The sequence below is a fragment of the Oryctolagus cuniculus genome, chromosome 6 (genome assembly GCF_964237555.1).
Source record: "Oryctolagus cuniculus chromosome 6, mOryCun1.1, whole genome shotgun sequence".
Taxonomy (NCBI): domain Eukaryota; kingdom Metazoa; phylum Chordata; class Mammalia; order Lagomorpha; family Leporidae; genus Oryctolagus; species Oryctolagus cuniculus.
In genome coordinates this window covers 56,137,356-56,158,491 of record NC_091437.1, presented here as the reverse complement: position 1 = coordinate 56,158,491, position 21,136 = coordinate 56,137,356, and the positions used below count along the sequence as shown (strand labels likewise).

The 21,136-nt window shown below is 43.1% G+C and overlaps 1 protein-coding gene across 1 annotated transcript in view; it reads left to right on the top strand.

The window, feature by feature from the left end:
* SLIT3 (slit guidance ligand 3) overlaps positions 1–21,136 on the top strand; it is a 642,229-nt gene that overhangs the window by 52,482 nt on the left and 568,611 nt on the right. Inside the window, exon 3 of the mRNA XM_002710368.5 lies at positions 2,666–2,737. Coding sequence (XP_002710414.3) covers positions 2,666–2,737 — 72 coding nt within the window. The remainder of the gene's footprint in view (positions 1–2,665; positions 2,738–21,136) is intronic.

Genomic DNA, 21,136 nt, shown 5'->3' with positions numbered 1-21,136 from the left:
TCCCCTGTCTACAGGGGACACCCATTGGCTGAACCTAATAGGAAGCCAGTGGTCAAAGAAGTTTCCTGATAAAACCAGTGAAAGTCAGCCTTCCAGGGCCTGAGCAAGGGCAGATATCTCTGACAGATCTATTGCATTTCCTCTCCCCTTTCTGAAAGAAGCTAGTACATTAGATTAGTACTGAAACAAAAGATTCATTGTAAGAGGTTGTAGTTAGGCTCTTCAGAAACCCAGAAGGAATGTGACACACAGCTGCCTAGAGTTCGTCCTTGTTATAATTAGGAAATTATGTCTGGGAACTCAGGAATGATTGATTGACTGACTGACAGTAAAACACCTAGCCGAACAACCTCCCAGTCACTAGTATTGAGCTGGTTCCCTGTTTAGCAAGATGTACTCATTGAGCCTATTAGCATTGCAAGGCCCTCCTTGCCACATGGCAGGATGAGAAAGGAAAATTTATTAAGCATCTAATTGTACTGCAGATCCTGGACTTGATCATATACTTACTCTTTTCCACTTGTTGTCTCATGCAAACTTATTCCATACTGCATTTTCTGTCTTAGAAAAGAAGAAACCGAGTGTCAGGGAGGTTGACTGCTAGCCCAATGTCACCCCATGAGCCAGGGAGAAAGCAGGTCATGAATTCTAAACTAAATTTAACAAGCACACTAGACTGGGAGTTAGGGATCCACCCTTGCTTAGCTGTGCAGCCATAGACAAATTATTTTCCCTTAAGCAAGTCTCAACCTCTTGGCTCAATCATTTCTGTATTGGTTAAGTGAGGAACCTGTAGCAGGCCAGTGTAGGGGACCAGAGGAACATCAAGGTTGAGGACTGAAGTCTACTGGCCGGTGGCCTGCCTGACCCTTACTCTGTTCTATCCAGTTCACATTTGGAAACACAAGAATTGATTTTTTAAAAAATTTATTTGACAGATAGAGTTAGACAGTGAGAGAGAGAGACAGAGAGAAAGGTCTTCCTTCTGTTGGTTCACCCCCAAATGGCCGCTACGGCCGGAGCCACGCCGATCCAAAGCCAGGAAGCCAGATGCTTCCTCCTGGTCTCCCATGCAGATGCAGGGGCCCAAGCACTTGGGCCATGCTCCACTGCCTTCCCAGGGCAACAGCAGAGAGCTGGACTGGAAGTGGAGCAACCGGGACTAGAACCCGGTGCCCATATGGGATACCGGCGCCGCAGGCAGAGGATTAACCAAGTGAGCCACAGTGCCAGCCAAGAATTATTTTTTTAAAAAATAGCATTGTGTGTGTGTGTGTGTGTGTGTGAGAGAGAGAGAGAGAGAGAGAGAGAGAGAGAGAGAGAGAACTTGATTTTTAATTGTTTGCAACAAATTTACAAAAATTATTGTGCCCACACCAAACACTCCTACCCTCTCTGATGGAAACTTCAGTATTCCTAGTGTGGCCTTTTCCTTGATATAAAATCAGCATTTGCTGTGGCCAAAGGCTTCTGTCATTTTTCCTTCATTCAGTAAGCAATTTATTACATGGCTGCCATGCATAGCCACTGTATTAGGGCAGAGGGGATGCTGATGAGTGGAGTTCTGCTTTGTTGCTCCTTAGGCATAGTGGGGGAAATGGAGTTGAAAATTGAACCCAAGGGCCCACATGTTGAGCCTGAGTGCAGGAGGTTATGAGATGTCTCAGAAGGAGAGGACTTTTGGGCAAGGGTTCATTTGGGATGGAGGCACACATTCCTCTCCTTGTGCCTTCCTCCAGGTGCCCGAGGGCGCCTCTGCTCCCCCCTAATCCAGAGGAATCCACGCCCTCCCAAAACTTTACCCCGCAAAGAAACACCCTTTGAATACCACTGTCTCCCGCTCAGATCCCATTCAGCCATACAGGTGATCTGTGTCATTTCACAGCTCAATGTCAACCCCGGATGGAAGTCCTCCCAGCGTCATTGCCTCGCCATCCCTACTGTTCTGTTGGTCCATTTTCAGTTGCCATTTTTTTTTCAAATTTATGGAAAACAAATACTTCATTGTATGTTCCGTTCTTTGAATATGCCACATACATGAATCAAACTCACTTAAACAGAGTGCTTAGGATTTTAAATCACTTGCCTATAGCACTCAGAGGGTGAACAAAGCTGTGGCTGGGGGTAGGGAGCCCGAGCTTGTGTAACCATCATCATGAGGTTGGGATTGGCCAGGCCCCGAGTGAGAGGAGTTCCTGGGCCCAGGCTGGTCTCCTGAGCCGCAGCCCGTTGTTTCACGGTAGCTGCCCTCCTTCCACTGGAGTGACTGGGGAAGGCCCTTTTCCCTGGGATATTTTTGAATCCTTGGAGGAGGAAGCCCTGAGGAAGAGATGCGCAATGTGTGTGGGGCTTTTATAAGGAGCAGATTTACCTCTTTCTTTTCTCTGCAACACCCTGCAGTGCTCAGGGGGACATTTGCTGAGAACATTCTTAAAATAGAGGCATGGAAACCAATCTGTCAGGTAGAAGTGTGCAGGCGGAGAAACCCTCGTTACCGTGGCACCAAGCTGGCATGGCAGCTATCTTGTCCCGCCAGACTAGTCCCAGTTGGAGGGGCCCGAGGGTCGCAGGGAGGGCCTGAATGCCTGTGTGCCTACATGAGGCTTTGCAGGATGCTGCCTGAGCCCGGCATTGTCCTTGACCATTGCTGCCTCTTTGGTTCTAGGCATCTGGAAGACAACCAGGTCAGCGTCATTGAGAGAGGTGCCTTCCAGGATCTGAAGCAGCTGGAGCGACTGTGAGTACAGCATACCCTCCTTTCTTTAAAAAAAAAAGTGGCTTGCATTTTTCTTTCTTCATTTTTTGGTAAATTGGTCTTCTGACCTTGTTTTGTAAAGCATCCCCAGTGTTTAAAACAATGAATGCTGTTGTGTTTAGAACATATTAGATGCAAGGAAAAGAGAAGCTGGGGTCCACTTCAACTCCTTTTCTTACAGAGATGCTTGTATCTGCATCTGGAGCTTGTTTTCCTACTTTCCGGGCTTCAGCTTTGTCCTGGTGTCTATCCACAGGGCTGGTTTTCACCCAAGCCTCCGTAGTTCGCTCTCACAGAAGGGGGCAGCCTGCACTTAGCGCTGTCATGGAAGCCAGCATCAGATCCTCCCCTCTCTGCTGCACAGGGAGCATGCCCCCTCCTCAGACCTTCTCTTCCCCAGGACTCCTCTGGCCCACTCTTGTGGGTGAGTAGGCACAGCCCTTGGCATGCTTGTGTCTCCTCTCAGCTGCATCAGCCTGTGTCAGGAAGCCCACGTGTTTCCACGAGAGAATATATTGCCGGTGGTTTAAAATTAGCTCGCTGTTCTGACTCAATCAGAGAGGGAATGGGGTGGGGCTAGGAGGTAGAAAGAGCCTCTGTTTGTTTTGTTGATGAATGCTTTTGTAGAAAGCTCCTGGGCCACTTTGATGGGGGCTGCTCAGATGGTTAGGTGGGTAGCTTCACCTTTGCTCAGTTAATCACATCTGGTGGCTCACAACATCTGGATATTTGCTTTCTGCCCTCCGAGTGGGGATTGTCCCCAAGAGCACTTAGTCATGCTGGTGGGAGGTTCTCTTCAATGCTTCCCTCTGCATTCTGCCTGCCCTGACATTTCAGCCTCCCTCCTGTGGAGCTGGGGGACGTGGCTCCCACAGCGCACCACTCTGACAGCTAACATAGGAGCATCATGCTCTGTAGACCTGTGGCCAGATCTCCTCTGCACAGACTGGCTCTGGTAAGGTGGAGTGCCTGCCAGCAACTTGTTAGATGCACCATCTCTTCCTGTGGAGTCTTCCCTCTGGGCCACCCAGGAATGGGGAAGGACCTCCATTCATGTTCATTAGCGTCACCCAGCAAAATGCCTTGTCCCTTTTTGCCATGCAAGCTGTCTCCTCTTTCATCATTCTCCTTCTGGGTCAAATCCAAGTAAATGCTCTGTTGTCATTGGTTTGAAAATATAACATTTATTTTTTTGTAAGGGGAAAAATTCATAAAAAAATAACAAATGCTGCCTCTGTTGACACTTTATTTTTAAGCTTATTAAAACTTAAATTCCCCTTCTTATTTAGACCAAAGGAAACATCAACTTAAAAAGAAGCCAGTCCTTTTTTAAAAAATATTTATTTATTTATTTATTTCAAAGGTAGAGTTAAAGAGAGGCAGAGGCCAAGAGAGAGAGAGAAATCTTCCATCCGCTGGTTCACTCCCCAGTTGGCCACAATGGCCAGAGCTCCGCCGATCCAAAGCCAGGAGCCAGGAGCTTCTTCCAGGTCTCTCATATGGGTGCAAGGGCCCAAAGACCTGTGTGGGGAGCAACTCGGACTATACTGTTACTGGAATTAAGACTTATTCTATGCATCTGCTCTCCCACAATATGGCGCTGGGAGAGGAGCAAACAGCTTCTACCCAGCTGCCTCTCACCAACTTGACAAGCTGTAGGAGCTGCTCCTGATTGGAGGAGAGCAGCGTACTCGGCATGTGGGTAGCAGAGTTGGGATTGGTGGAAGAGGACTATAAAGGAGGAGAGAGACAACATGCACCAGGAACATCTAAGGGGAACATCTATCTGAAGGAACACCTGTGCAGCCCCCGAGAGAGCCGGCCGGCGGTGTGCCGCTCCCCCGCGGAAGTGGGGAAGGTGGCAGGGGGAACCGCCCTTCCACAGAGGTGGAAGGGACGGTAGCCAACCCGGGAAGAACCAGCAGCAAACCCGGGGAGGGCCGAGCAGACAAAAGAACAGCGCAGGGTCCTGTGTCGTTCCTCCACGAAGACGGGGAGCGACAGACCTGGGCCATCTACTACTGCTTTCCCAGGCCATAGCAGAGAGCTGGATCAGAAGTGGAGCAGCCTAGACTCAAACCAGCACCCATATGGGATGCTGGCACTGCAAGCAGTGACTTTTAACCGCTGTGCCCATCCTCAGTTCCATGGAAAGATAAACATGCAGTCTGGGTGCAAAGGCCACCTCTCGCTTCGTCTTCTGATGAGAAGGGCAAATAAATCCCCTGTCTGTTCATTTCATGGCTGTTGGGGAGGAATTAATTGAGCACCTCGCGCATGCCAGGAACGATGCCAGTGTTTTACAAGCTATCTGTTCTTGGCCGCCCACAAAATTCCTCTGAGGTGTTGTTGCTCTCATTTTGCAGATGAAGAAACAGAGGTCCAGGGAGACTAAGCCAAAGAAGTGTCCAGAGGGAGCCAGAATTCAAAGCCACATCTGTCTGACATCAAAGCCCACGTCCTCCCCTACTCCCGTGCTGCAGACAGTAGATGAAGTGTGATCTTTAGCAATGGCCCTGCAAATAGCCTCTCACATACCCATTTAACTCCAGGGAATATCAGGCAAATATTCTGGCAAAAGGCTCTTTTCTTTGGCGTGGTGAGCCAGACTGAAATACCATGCATGTCTGGGGAGCTGAAAGGATTACAATTGCAGAATAAACCTGGTTATTTCTCTACTTTGGTGTATTAGGCAGGTAATGCTCATTGCTGTACCAGATAAACCCTCAAATCTCACTGACTTAGCACGGTGGAAATTTACCTCTTATTCAAGTAAAACCCACAGTGGGTGTTCCTGATAGGGCCTCTCCTTCAAGCAGAGATTGGGTTAGGTATGGGTTCCTTCTATTTCTCAACCTTGCTGTTTTTACATCTTGACTTCCAGTATAGGAATGCTTGTCGGCATCATGCCAGGGGAACGGAAGGCAACATGAAAGACTGCACATGGGAGGCTTCCATGGTTAAATTTTGCAAGAACTATATGTCATTTGGGCTTAAACTGAGTCCTGTGGCTGCAGTGCATTGCAGGGGAAGCTGGGAAAGGTACTGGAGTTGTGTGCCCAGGAAGTAGAGGAGCTGGCTTAGTAAATAGCTGGCCAGTCTTTGAGCTTGGTGTCCAATGAGCTAAAGAAGTAGTTGGCCAGGAAGAAAAATGGAAGTATAGGCAACTGGACTAGCACGTATAGCTGGACAGGCACTCCCACTCAAGGCCTTCTAGTGTCAGCATGATGGCTGGATGTGTGTGTGAGAGAAAGACATCAATCTGACTGCTGTTACTCTGGTTTTGATAATATGGTTTGTCCCTAGTCAGACTGAGCAATATTAAATGGGGAAATACAGCATATTTTCTTAAGAACTGAAGAAGTAAGCAGATTGTACCATCTCTAGCTCTGACTCCTGGCTTACCATACTGCATCTTTATATTTGGTGGTAGATTAATCTTTATGGATCATATTCTGAAATACATCCTGGAAAATCATATGCATTCTGAACAATCCATTTCTGGAGGATTGATTTCCAGAAATGGTCATTGCTGGTTTGTTCTCTTGGAGTTTACTGGGAAATGGGAGGGAAGTCTGTCTTCCGGGTCTCCAATCAGAAATCTCTATTCCTCCATGAAAGTACTTCCTGTCCTGGACTGAGTTAGGTGCCCGTCTGTTTTGTCAGTTTGCCATTGCTTTAATAAAATACCTTATGCTGGGCACTTTAAAAAGAAAAGAAGTTTCTTTAACTCACAATTTTGGAGATGGGAAATCCAAGATCAGGTGGTCTCTATCAGTATGGGGTCTGTCGAAGGTCCTATCAGCCATGTCACATCCTGGTAGATTGGTAGATGGCGTTATGGCAGGAGCATGAGGGAGTGGTGGGAGAGAGGGAGATCACATGGCGAGACAGGAAGCCAGAGGGATGGGGGGCTAGAGCAGGCACATGGACAGGAAGCCAGAGAGTAGGGAGGAGCTAGAGAGGTCATGTGGCATGACAAGAAGCCAAAGAGTAGGGGGGAGCCAGGCTTGTTCCTCTATACCTGTTTCTTGAGAGAGCAGCTGACTCATTCCACAAGACCACTGTTAATCCCTTCCCAGGGCAATGCCCCTGTAACTCAATCACCTTACACTAGGCCTCACCTCTTAGAGATCCTGCCACCCCCTAACATGACCATAGTGGGGACCAAGCTTCCAACACACAAACACACTCAAACCAGAACGAAACCATAGTGCCCTCCTCTCATACCAATATGCACTTACCCCTAACACAGCAGCCATTATACCAGATTTTAACTCCTTGTTTGCCAGATCGTCTCTTCCCAAAACATTGAATATGTTGAGATGAGAAATCATGTCCCATTTAGCTCTTAATCTCAAAGCCTTGAGCAAGGTGTGATAGTAAGCACTTGGAAAGTATTTATTGAGAAATATTCTAGTTTTTGCTCTACACCAGTGGTTATGAGCTGGTATTTAGTCCCCACCCTCAATCCCTGCCGCCAGAGGCCACCTGGTGATGTCTGGAGTCATTTTTGATTTTCACAACCATGGGATGCTACCTAGTAGGTAGTGGCCAGAGTATATCTAAGCATCCTAAACTGCACAAGACAGCCTCACACAAAAGAATTTTCCTTCCCAAAATGCTGCGAGTGCCGAAGTTATAAAACTGCCTTTTTCTGTGATGCAGCAGATATCATGGTAGGCACTTTGAGCACGTTAGCATTTATTACACACAAGAGTGTTACGATGTTTGGATGATCATGTCCCTCATGTGACAAATGATAAGATTCAAAGCATTGCCTATTAGGCATCATTGCTAAATGTTCACTCTAAGTCTAATTTAGCTAGATCTCACTGCTTGTGTCCAGAAAGTAGATGAGGTACAGTAAGAAGTCAAAGGAAACCAAGAAAAAAGCAACAGATCCTGTAGGTGGACTAATCTATGTGACAACTTCCCTGGTGTCTTCAAAAAATCAATGTCATGAAAGGAGTGGGAGTTTCCCAATTTAGATTAATGGAAGTTTAGGATAGGAACAGTAGCACAAAAATTGGAAGACTCATTGGAGTTAAAGTGACCTAAGATCCTTGAATTATCTAGAAAGTGATAAGTGCTAATGCTTATTGCCTTATTAAATTGAGTGCACATTGTAATCTTTAGAATAATTTCTAAAAAGAATAACTATTGTGTGTGTGTGTTTATGAGTGTGTATAGTAACTTAATAGAAGAGGGTCATGGTATGATACAAAAATATGTGGTTAATTCAAATGATGGATAAAAGGAAAGGGAACATACAACAAATGGGACAAACAGAAAGCAAATAGTAAGATAATGCATTTAAAGTCATTATGTCATAATTACTTAATTTGTAAATGAGCTAATTCTCCAACTAAAAACCATAGATTGTCTGAGTGGATGTTTTTCAAGAAAGCAACAAGTATATACCTTTTACAAAAGACAAACATTAGACATAGGGAAAAGTTGAAAGTCATAGAATAGAAAATGATACCATGAATACACTAACCAAAGGAAGGTTGGTGTAGCTCTATCAATAATAGGTAGATTTTAAAAATGAAACATTATTTGTATTTTATATTTTGAAAAAATGCCTGTTCATATCCTTAGCCCATCTCTTAACTGGATTGTTTGTTTTGTTGTTGTTGATTTTCTTGAGCTCCTTATATATTCCGGATGTATAGTTTGCAAAATTTCTCTCCCATTCTTTCAGTTACTCTTTATTTTGTTGAGTGTTTCCTGTGTAGTTAAAAAGCTGTATAGAAGATTTTTTTTTTTTTTGACAGGGAGAGTTAGACAGTGAGAGAGAGAGAGAGAGAGAGAAAGAGAGAGAGAGAGAGAGAGAGAGAAAGGTATTCCTTTTTCTGTTGGTTCACCCCCCAAGTGGCCGCTACAGCTGGCACGCTGTGCCGATCTGAAGCCAGGAGCCAGGTGCTTCCTCCTGGTCTCCCATGCAGGTGCAGGGCCCAAGGACCTGGGCCATCCTCCACTGCAGTGCCGGGCCACAGCAGAGAGCTGGACTGGAAGAGGAGCAACCGGGACAGAATCCATCGCCCCGACCGGGACTAGAACCCTGGGGTGCCAGCGCCGCAGGCGGAGGATTAGCCTAGTGAGCTGTGGCGCCGGCCGTATAGAAGCTTTTTAACTTGATATACTCCCATTTGTCTGTTTTTGCCTTTATTGCCTGTGCTGAAATCTATCCATTTCTTCTGAATTTTCTAACTTGTGGGCATATAGCTATTTGCTGTAATTCCTGATGATTTTCGTTTCTGTGTAATTCCCTTGTAATATCTCCTTTTTCATCTCTGATTTTATTAAGTTGGGTTTTCTCTCTCTCTTTCTCTCTCCTTCCCTCCTTTATCGCCTTCCTTCCTCCCTCCCTTACTCCCTCCCTCAGTTACTTAGGCCAATGGTTTATCAATTTTGTTTATTTTTTCAAAAAACAGCTCTTCTTTTCACTGATCTTTTGTATGTTTTTTTGTTTTAATTTTATTTATTTCTTAACAAATTTTTATTATATCTTTTGTCCTACTAATTTGGGGTTTGATTTGTTCTTTTCTGGATTCTTGAGATGCACTGTTAGATCATTTGATGCCTCTCTAATTTCTTGGTATAGGCGCTAACTGCTGTGAACTTTTTAGCTGTATTCCGTAAGTTTTAGTTGTATCCCATAAGTTTTGATAAATTGTGTTGTCATCTTAATTTGTTTCTAGAAATTTTTTGATTTTCCTTTTGATTTCTTCTATGATCCACTGTTCATTCAGGAGCATGTTGTTCAGTTTCCATGTGTTTGCATATTTTCTAAAATTTCTTAACTTGCTAATTTTCAGTTTCATTCCACTGTGGTCAGAAAGGATACCTGGTATGATTTTTATTTTTTTTAATTTGTTGAATCTAGTTTTATGGCCTAGCATATGGTCTATCCTATAGAAAATTCCATGCATTGAAGAAAAGATTGTAGAATCACTAGCCGTCAGGGAAATGCAAGTGAAAACTATCGTGAAGTTTCCCCTCACACCAGTTAGATGGCTGTCATTGAAAAATCAAAAAATAGCAAATGCTGGCAAGGATATGGGAAAAACAGCACCCTGATGCATTGCTTATGGGAATATATGCTAGTGCAACCACTGTGGAAGATGGTGTAGAGATTCCTTAGAAATCTGAAAATAGATCTAGTGTATGACCCACCCATTCCACTTCTGGGAATTTACCCAAAGGAAATGAAATCAGCATCTGAAAGAGTTATTTGTACCCCAGGTTTATTTCAGCTTAGTTCACAATAGCTAAGACGTGGAATAAACCCAGATGCCCATCAGCTGATGAGTAGATAAAGAAATTGTGGTATATATACATGATGGAATACTACTCAGACATAAAAAAGAGTGAAAGTCTGCCTTTTGCAACCAAATGGATGGAATTGGAAATCATTAAGTTTAGTCCCCAAAAGATAAATATCATACTTGATTTGTGGTAACTGTTATACAGAGTACAAAAAAGTCATGTATATATGAGTAAAATTGACATTTTGATATTTGATTATAGTTTTAGAACTCTTATCTATACTCCTGAGGAACAGTGATTTTTCTATATTAAAAAACCCACAATTATATATAAAGAGATATATTTAATAGTGTTATTAGTAAACATACCAAAAAGATACATTAAATTTCTATTTTTATGTGTCAAAAACATAACCTGAATATATTGAAAGCAAATTCTGACAGGAAAGTTCATAATCATAATGAAGATTCATTTCTTGGTAGTTGATAGAACAAGCAGATATTAGTAGTAACCATGTAGAATATTAAATTATAATATTTGGAAACCTAACCTAATTTATATGTAGAGAACATTGCTAACAACAACTGTAAAATAAACACTATTTTCAAGTGATGAAATTTTATCATATAATGATCCAGCAAGCAAGTCTCAGCAAACATCAAAGGATTGAAATTATATAGAATATGTTCTTTGGTAGCAGAAATAATCAAAAATTCAATAACTGTAAGCAAAACATTCCAATGTATTTGGAAATTGAGTAATATACTTATAAATAACCTCTGAGTCAAAGCTATATACCCATGGAAAATGGAACATATATTTTCCTGAATGTCAATAAATATCCACTATATCACAATGTATGAATTGCAGCTAAAGTCATACTCAGAGGAAAATGTGTAGCCTTTTTCTCATATGTATGGTTTAAAATTGTTTTATACAAAATAAACACATTTTTTAAATTCTAGTTTCCTTGAACTTTTTGGAGTACTCTCATATTATTCAATGTGTAGTATATATTTTATAGTACTTTTTAAAAAAGATTTATTTATTTGGAAGTCAAAGTTACACAGAGAGAGGAGAGGCAGAGAGAGAGAGAGAGAGAGAGAGAGAGAGAGGTGTTCTATCCAATGGTTCACTCCCCAGATGGCCACAATGGCCAGAGCTGTGCCGATCCGAAGCCAGGATCCAGGAGCTTCTTCCCAGTCTGCCATGTGCGTGCAGGGCCCCAAGGACTTGGGCCATCTTCTGCTGCTTCCCAGGCCATAGCAGAGCGTTGGATCAGAAGTGGAGTAGTCAGGTCTCGAACTGGTGCCCATATGGGATGCTGGCACTTCAGGCCAGGACATTAACCCACTGTGCCACAGTGCTGGCCCCTATAGTACATTTTTAAAGAAGTAAAATCTTGATTATAGTACACATCATAATAAATTAAGACAAGAACAAAGTAGAAGAAAGGAAATCATTAAGTGCAAAAGTATAAGAAACAGAAATGAGAATAATAGAAGAATATTGAAAAGCCAAACTTTCAATCTTTAAACAATTAATAAAATTATATATGTGGCAAGGCAATATAAAACAAACAAAAGACCAAATCTCCAATTTAGATGCTCAAAAAGAGGGTCCAAACTGTGAATATTAAAAACATTCAAATGATAAGAGTATATTCTAAATGACTTCATCCCAATGATTTTAAAGCTTAAATGACATTGAGGCAATCTCCCAAATGAAAACCATGCTGAGTAATTAGAGTTGCAAAGCCAATGGCGCACAAACAACAACTGTAATATAACTAGATGATAGTATCCCCAGTAGCCCTCCAATGTACTAAGCAGGTGGTTTTGAGACTGCTGTGTTGTCTCATCTGCGTGGAGAAAGCAGAGGGAAAGCAACTGAGCTCCTATGGCCCTGAGAATAGGAGATTCCTTAAATTACCGATCTTTATGCAGTGGAAAACACAGTGGACAACGTGAGAAAAGCTACCAAACATGGGATTTTTGTTCAGTCCAATTCATGACAATTTCAAAGGAACTATATTGTGACAATGACTGATGGTCCAAGTATTTGGACCATTCTGGGCCCTATAAACTCTTTTTATTTATTTATTTTTTGACAGGCAGAGCGGACAGTGAGAGAGAGAGACAGAGAGAAAGGTCTTCCTTTGCCGTTGGTTCACCCTCCAATGGCCACCGCGGCCGGCGCGCTGCGCAGGCGCACCACGCTGATCCGAAGCCAGGAGCCAGGTGCTTCTCCTGGTCTCCCATAGGGTGCAGGGCTCAAGCACTTGGGCCATCCTCCACTGCACTGCCGGGCCACAGCAGAGAGCTGGCCTGGAAGAGGGGCAACCGGGACAGAATCCAGCGCCCCAACCAGGACTAGAACCCCGGGGTGCTGGCGTCGCAAGGCGGAGGATTAGCCAAGTGAGCCGTGGCGCCGGCCATATAAACTCTTCAAACTATCAAAAACAGGACTTCCCTGACCTTCCCAAAGAAAGGTATACCACTGATAAAAAACTTCTGGAAGTAGTAGTTCAGAACAGGAACAACAGTGGAAATGCAAAAAGAATTTCTGATAAAGTTTTATAAATTACTGGAAGAGTCAGATCTTATAAAATATGAAGACTTTTTTTTTAAAAGATTTATTTTATTCATTTGAAAGACAGAGTTACAGAGAGAGGTAGACACAGAGACAGGTTTTCCATCCATTAGTTCACTCCCCAAATGGCCACAATGGCTGGAACTGAGCTGATTTGAAGCCAGGAGCTGGGAGATTCTTCTAGGTCTCTCACATGGGTACAGGGGCCCAAGGACTTGGGCCATCTCCTGCTGCTTTCCAAGGCACATTAACAGGGAGCTGAATCAGAAGTGGAAAAGCCCGGACTTGAAACTGCACCCATTTGGGATGCTGGCACTGCAGACTGTGGCTTTAACCCGCTGTGCCACGGCACTGGCCCCAAAGACATAATTTTCTTTCTTTTTTTTTTTTTTTTTTTTTGATAGGCAGAGTTAGACAGTGAGAGAGAGAGACAGAGAGAAGGGATTCCTTCCATTGGTTCACCCCTCAAATGACTACTACGGCTGGCGAGCTGTGCAGATCCGAAGCCAGGGGGCAGGTGCTTCCTCCTGGTATTCCATGTGGGTGCAGGGCCCAAGGACTTGGGCCATCCTCCACTGCACTCCCTGGCCACAGCAGAGATCTGGCCTGGAAGAGGAGCAACCGGGACAGAATCTGGCGCCCCAACTGGGACTAAAACCTGGGGTGCTGGTGCCGCAGGCGGAGGATTAGACTAGTGAGCCGTGGCGCCGGCCATAATTTTCCATTATTTTACAAAAGCAAGTAAGAATCAGTTCTAGAGTCTTAAAAGTCTCCTCTCCCTCCTGAATCTATAAGGGAATTTACATCACTGAAGAAATAAGCAGGGGCCAGCACTGTGGCATAGCAGGTAAACCGCTTACTGTGCTGACGTCCCTTATGGACACTGGTTTGAATCCCAGCTACTCCATTTCGAATCCTGCTCTCTGCTATGGCCTGGGAAAGCAGTAGAAAATGGCCGAAGTCCTTGGGCTCCTGAACCTGCACGGGGGACCCAGAAGAAGCTACAGGTTCCTGGCTTCAGATTGGCCCAGCTCTGACTGTTGCTGCTATTTGGGGAGTGAACCAGCAGATGGAAGACTCCCTGTCTCCCTCTTTCCCTCTCTCCCTCTCTTCCTCTCCTCCTCTCTCCCTCCCTTCCTCACTCTCTCTAACTCTGCCTTTCAAATAAATAAAAAAATCTTAAAAAAATAAGGAACCAGAAGATTTATGACTGAATGACATGTAAAGATTGTTGCAAGAAAAAAATAACCTCTCTGTTAAATAATGAAAACATACACAAAGAGATGTCTCTAAAACAAATGAAAATTGTAATGGAATAGGTTGAAACCAGCTGTGAGAATTGAAGATCTAATAAATCATAGAATAACAATGTAAATATGAATTTTTAAAACTCAGAAATTAGATGTTAGAGAAAATTGGGATTTGAAAGGAGAGTTGAAGAATTCAAAAAAGAATTTAGTAATATAAGAAATCATTTTGAAATAAAAACTGCCAACACTATACTGTAGAAGAATAGAAGAAGAATAGGAATTACATGATCCAATTTTGAGACTTACTATAAAGCTATCGTAATCAAGACAAGATGGTATTGGTGAAATAATATACATATAAACCATTGGAACAGAGTCCACAAATAGATCTATGTAAATATAATCAACTGATTATTGATGAAGATGCACAGACAATACAATGGCGAAAGAAGTCTTTTCATCACATGGTACTGGAAAATTTAATATCCCTACACAGAAAAATGAACCAAAATTAAGACAAAATGAACCAAAATTAAGACAAAATGAACCACAGACCTAAATATAAATCTGTAAAACTTACAAGAAAACACAGGGGAACGTCTACATGACTTCAAATTTGGGGATTAGTTTTTTCATATAACCACCAAATTCATCAATGAGAGGAAAAAATGGATAAACTAGACTTTGTTAAAATTAAAAAATTCTGCTCTCTGATGGGTACTGTTATGAGAATGAAAAATAAGTCAGAACTAATTGCAAAACTCATATTTGACAAAAGCTCATATAGAAAATATGGAAAGAACTTAAAACTCAATAGTAAGAAAACAAACCTCCTCTCTCCTATAGAAGGGAAGAGAAGGGCAGAAGGTTTGAATAGATACTTCCCCAAAGAAGGTACACACATGGAAAATGGAACATAAAAATATACCCAGCATAATTTTTCCTTGGGATAATGCAAATTAAAACAGCAATCAAACATCACCTTTTAGAATGGTCAAAATACAGAAAGTGGACAATGCTAATTGATGAGGAGGAGCAGTAGTAGAAACTCTCATTCATTGCTTGTAGTAATAGAAAATGGTACAGCCACTTTAGAAGACAATTTAACAATTTCTTTTTTTAAAATAAAGATTTTTTTTTTATCCACATGAAAGAGTCCAGAGAAAGGCCGAGGGAGGAATGGAGGGAGGCAGCAGAGAGCGAGATAGAGCGAGATCCTCTGGCTCATTCCCAGATGGCCACAAGAGCCAGGGATGGTCCAGGCCAAAGCCAGGACCCAGGAGCTTCATTCAGGTCTCATACATGGGTGCAGCGGCCCAAGGGCCTTAACACTTGGACCATCTTCTGCTTTTTTCCCCACACCATTAGCAGGGAGCTAGACTGGAAGTGGAGCAGCTGAGACACAAACCATTGCCCGTATGGGTTGCTGGCACTGCAGGTGGCGGCTTTACTTGCTATGCACAATGCCAGCCCTTTCACAGTGTCCTACAAAGCTGAACAGCATCGCAAACCATCCAGGTGAGTGGTTGCCAGGGGTTCAGGAAAGAAGAAGTAGAAGGTTGAAAATGAAGCACAGCAGGGTGAGGACAGTACAACTATGGCATATGATACTGAAATGGTCGCTGCATGACGTCATGGATTTATTATTTATCAAAACCCATAGAATTTTGCAGCACAAAGAATGAACCTTAGTTGATGTAAATCAAAACAAAAATGGAGCCAGCGCTGTGGTGTAGAGGGTGAAGCCACCGCCTGCATGCTGGCATCCCATATGATATGTGTGCCAGTTCTCTCTCTTTCTGCCTATCCTTCTCTCTCTCTGTAATTCTTACAAATAAATAAATAAATAAATAAATAACTCTTTAAAAGAAATAAAACAATAATGACTGAGGATATCAGGGGATTCCCGAATGGAATGCAGATGGATGAATGTGCATCAACTTCGTTGACTCGGAGTGATGAGGACTAGATGCTGACCTATGCGGCGTTGCAAAAGGAACAGCATAAAGAGCTGTACTCTAGTTGATAAATTAGTTTCCCACAGCAGGCGTGAATTAACAACTCAGAAATCTTTGTATGTGAATACTGGAATTGAACAGTGGGTGGTGGACTGTGGGAATAGTTTTCTCACTGTTGAAATGTGTGGTTAGAGAAAAGCAATGGAGAAGGCTAGAATGATCGTTGTGATAATGGTTTAGAGTTGGAGATGTCCATATGAACTTATGTTTAACCTAAAATAGATACTTGACATAGTTGCATATACACAATGGGTCTTCAAGAATTTTTGGAAAAGCTGAATTAAAAGACAAGTGCATTTTCCTTGAACTTTTTGAAGCCCTCTTGTGTATCAAAATATTTCCCAATACATGTGTGTATGTGAGTTAGTATACAAATATTTCCTAGCTGTATCAGCAAGAGGTCCCAGAAACAGCATCACTGTGGTAGAATAAGTACAACTAGCACCTGGATCTTGGCTTTTAATGCCATTCTCCAGTAAAAAGGATTTAAAGCATCTTGGAAAAGTGGTTGATTCTAGGAGTGAAGCATGAAATGTGTTGTATACCAAGTGCACAGAGCAAAACAAAGTTGTGGAGGACAACAGCTAATTGTGTATTTCAAAGTAGTTAAGAGAGGGATTTTGAATGTTTCAAACCTAAAGGAATGATAAATGAGGTGATACCAATTACCCTGATCTAATCACTGTGCACTGTGTACATGTATTGAAATGTGTACATTTCCCATAAATATGTGTGGCCACAAAACAAAAATATATTTAAAACATTCACAAGCACCCACAATTTGGAATGTATGTCAAAGGGACATAGGAACAAATTAAAAGAACTCTTACTGAGCATAGCTAGAATTAGAAGAATAAAATAAGTAAATTAATATTGAATTATAATCAGCACCTAAAATCAATATCCATGTCTAGATTGACATAAATACATGATTAAATCAAGAAGTAAATGGGAGGCCGGTGCCACGGCTCACTTGGCTAATCCTCCGCCTTGCGGCGCCGGCACCCTGGGTTCTAGTCCCGGTTGGGGCGCCGGATTCTGTCCTGGTTGCTCCTCTTCCAGTCCAGCTCTCTGCTGTGGCCAGGGAGTGCAGTGGAGGATGGCCCAAGTGCTTGGGCCCTGCACCTGCATGGGGGACCAGGAGAAGCACCTGGCTCCTGGCTTCAGATTGGCGCAGCACGCAGGCTGTGGCGGCCATTGGAGGGTGAACCAACGGCAAAGGAAGACCTTTCTGTCTGTCTCTCTCTCTCACTGTCTAACTCTGCCTGTCCAAAAAAAAAAAAAAAAAAGTAAATGGGGAGACTGGAAATATCCATAAGAGGGACTCTAAATAATGTGTTGTGTAGGTTCTCTGCCCCCTAGGAGTCGGAGCATCATCCCCCGTTCCCTAAAGAGGGGCTTCCGTGTAGTGACTTCCTTCAGAGGGGCTGGAGAGGGGGAAGTGGCAGCAGTAACTCTACAGCGGAGAAATCTCAAGCACACTACCTCAGTTAGGGGATCAAGGTCACTATCAAAAGTGATGAATCATCTCCACAGTGTGGCTTTGCGGTGATATACTGAAAACAGCACTTGATATCTGCAGTCATCTGCCCCAACATAATCCCAGTCTGCTCACGAGCAAAAGACCAAACAAATCCCAACTGAGGGACCTTCCAAGAAACGCCTGACCAGCCCTCCTCCAAACTGGTGAGACTGTCAGAAACGAGGAAGGTCAGAGAAACTGTCCCAGCCTAAAGGAACCTGAGAGGACAGCAAGACTGACTGGTGTGTGGCATCCTGCATGGGATCCTGAAACCAAAAACGGTCATGGATAAAATCCAAAAAATCTGATAAAATATCCACATTACTTAATACTAATGATCAATATTCATCATCAGTTGTAACAAATGTACTATATTTGTATAAGATGTTCTTAATATGTAAATTAGGTGTGGGGTTTGTGAGAACCCTCTGTACTGTCTTCCCAACTTTTATGTGTAACTAAATCTATTCTGATATAAACAGTTTATTTTAAATATTTTGAGTTTGCTGAACCTTGCTTGAATTACAGATTCATGAGCAAAATAAATATTTTAAATAGAAAATGCATACACATATACTAATTTCGATGGAATTCAGGAACAAGTAAATGTTATGAATAATGTTTAAGAGAAATTGATGATGAAATCAGAACTTTTTTAAAAAAGAAATTAGTACAAAGATAAAGAATGAACGAGAAAGTAATAGATGTATAAGTTGAGCGAATAATTTATAACACCATTATGAGAACTTCTGAGGAAGAAAACTTCAGCAATGGAATAAAACAAAACTAATAGTACTGATAATTACTGTTATACAAGAAAATCTCTGTAAAAGGCAATTTGAGGGGCCGGTACTGTGGCATAGCAGGTAAAACCGCTGCCTGCAGTGCTGGTATCCCATATGGGCACTGGTTAAAATTCCAGCTGCTCTACTTTCGATCCAGCTTTCTGTTATGGCCTGGAAAAGCGGTAGAAGATGGCCCAAGTCCTTGGGCCCCTGCACCCACGTGGGAGACCCAGAGGAAGCTCCTGGTTCCTGGCTTCGGTTCAACTCAGCTCCAGCCGTTGCTGCCATCTGGGGAGTGAACTGTGGATGGAAGATTCTCTCTCTCTCTTCCTCTCCTCTCCTTCTCTCTTTCTCTCTCTCTTTCTTTATCTCTCTCTCTCTTCTCTGCCTCCCTGTAGCTCTGCCTTTCAAATAAATAAATTTTTTTTTTAAAAAAGACAATTTGAAAGTATATCTTGAGAAGTCACTGAATGTCTGGAGAAATAGACTCTAAAGGGTCAGAACTAAATGTATTCTAAAAATAGCCTTTAATCATAAAAAAAAATCTTTAAGCATCCAATCAGAGACTTAGAGTTGAAAGAAAATCAGATTTGCAGTGCACTTTTTGATGCCAAAACTTTATACCAGAATCCAACTGAATAACATATTAAGGGAATAAAACATAAACCACGAATTTTATATTTAGTCAGAGATTGACATTCAAGTGTGATGACTGCAGACTTTTTTTTTTTTTGAGGAAAGGTTTATTGTTGGGTAGGGGAGGCCCAATGAACTGGGGCGAGAGGGTGAAACAGTAAGAGAGAGGAGTAGAGAGAGAGAGAGAGCACATGTGCTGGAAGCAGGTCCTGTTGTATCTTTGCTGGCGGGCAGGGAAGTAGGAATAGCAGACCCCATTAAGGTGGGGGTTGGAGCTGACCCCTGTGGTTGGGCCATCTGGTCAACTGACTTCCAGCAATGGTGGCAGAGGCTAGAGCCAAGGATGGTGTCCAGAGCCTAGATCATGCCACAGATGAGACTGCCATTTTACTAACATCCCCCCTTTTGTTTTTGATAAAGCAAGTGTTGTATGGGATTACATCAGCCCCAAAAGTCCAGGAGGGGTGGAGGGACAATGACATGGGGTGATGAGTTACCCTCCACTGGCGTGGGGCAATGTCTCAAGCCACAGTCTCCTGGGTGGGGAGCCGAGTTTATTCCTGTAGCAGCATTTCATTGACTGCCTGGTTGGTGGAGGCTTTGGTTCATTCCGTTATCACCTCCTGTGAACACTTAGACAAGATAGTATAAAAGGGTGAGAATAGCAGCCAATGGTCCTAGGAGAGGCATTAACCAAGTAATGAGAGGGTTTTATAGAGGAGAGGAAATGAGGGGGTCTCTGGACCCTAGTGAAGACTGTCTGATGGATGTGGTTTTATATGGTCTGATTGCTTAACATAATAACAACACTGTTAAGGTCAGTCTATTCTGTAGTACCAGGCCTATTAGTGAGGTGATATGGCTTTGGAGACCTCAAATGGCATCAGCTGAGGTCTCAATGGACTCAGTGAACTCCTCTAGTAACTGTTGGAGTTGTTTTGGAGTTGGTTGGTCAAGATAACGTTGTGGTCCAAAGCTGTTTCTGAGGTCACTACTGAGTAGAGGGAGTCTGTGAAGCTGTGGGTAGAGAGGTTTGTCTGTAGAAAAATTCTGAACAATCATACAATGTTAAGTGGGGTAGAGGACTATCAATACACACGTGTTGGGTGTAGAGCCATTTGATGTAAGAGTAGAGGCTATGATTACCAAGGAATGAGGCCCCAGGTGGGCCAGACAGGGTTTAGAAAAAAGGACAGATTTATTATTGGAGGACCTAAGAAAGCTGCTGTCTAAACCACGAATAAGTTTTCCCAATTGAGAGGCAAATAGAAACTGACAGAAGGGGCCTGATAATAATCAGGTGGGTTTTAAGGCCTTGTCAGTTTTGAAGCCCAGACATATCTATCTCTCCACATAGGGCACATCCTAAGGGAGATGTGAACATCCCTGGGGAAGGCACCTTGTTGACTCCCATTACCTACCTGGCCTGGGAGGAGAGCTGACCAGGTAAAGGCAGCTGGCATCTCTAATAGGAAATGTATAGTTCTGCCTGCAATGTTACTGACTCAACTTGGCCGTCCCCTCAGCAGCAGTGGTTACTTTGGAAGCTGGGCCAAGTGAAGGACTTTTCAGCTTAGAGCCAACAAGATCTGTGGCTCTAACTTAAAGTCCTTTGACTCCAGGGCAGGTCCCTTTCCAGTGACCCAACTCTTGGCTGGCAGAGCTGCCAGGGCTCTTCATAAGCTGACTTCTGCTGAAGCCCTGGCTTCCCACATTGAAAGCCACTGCAGTGGACTGGCTTGTTGGGTCTCCTTGATGGTAGATCGCTGTGCAAAGGGCCAGGCATTGGGAGACAAAGTGTTGTGATACAGTGGGTTAGGCCACCACTTGAGACACCTGCATCAGAAATTAGAGTGCCTGTTTAATTCTTGGTTACTCTACATTTCCAATCCAGTTCCTGTTTATGTGCTTGAGAATCAGTGCCACTCATGAGAGACAAGGATGGAGTTCCTGGCTCATGGCTTCAGCTTGGCCCAGCTCTGGCCACAGCATCCATTTGGGGAATGAGCCAACAGATGAAGCATTCTCTCTCTTTCTATCTCGCTCCCTTCCTCCCTCCTTCCTTCCCTCTATCACTCTCTCTTTCCTCTCTTTCTCTGCCATTCAAATAAATAAGTAAATACATCTTTAAAATATAAAAAAAAAACTAATCTAGACATCATGGTTCCCATGAATTCTCCCTTAAGGAGTCTGGCAGAACCTGACCTTCTTACAACCAGAAGTCATTGCCATAAGAATTGTTTCAGGTCACTTTCTCCAGCCTGCCTGAAAGTGTGTGGGTGCTTGTGACTGGCTTCTGGAAT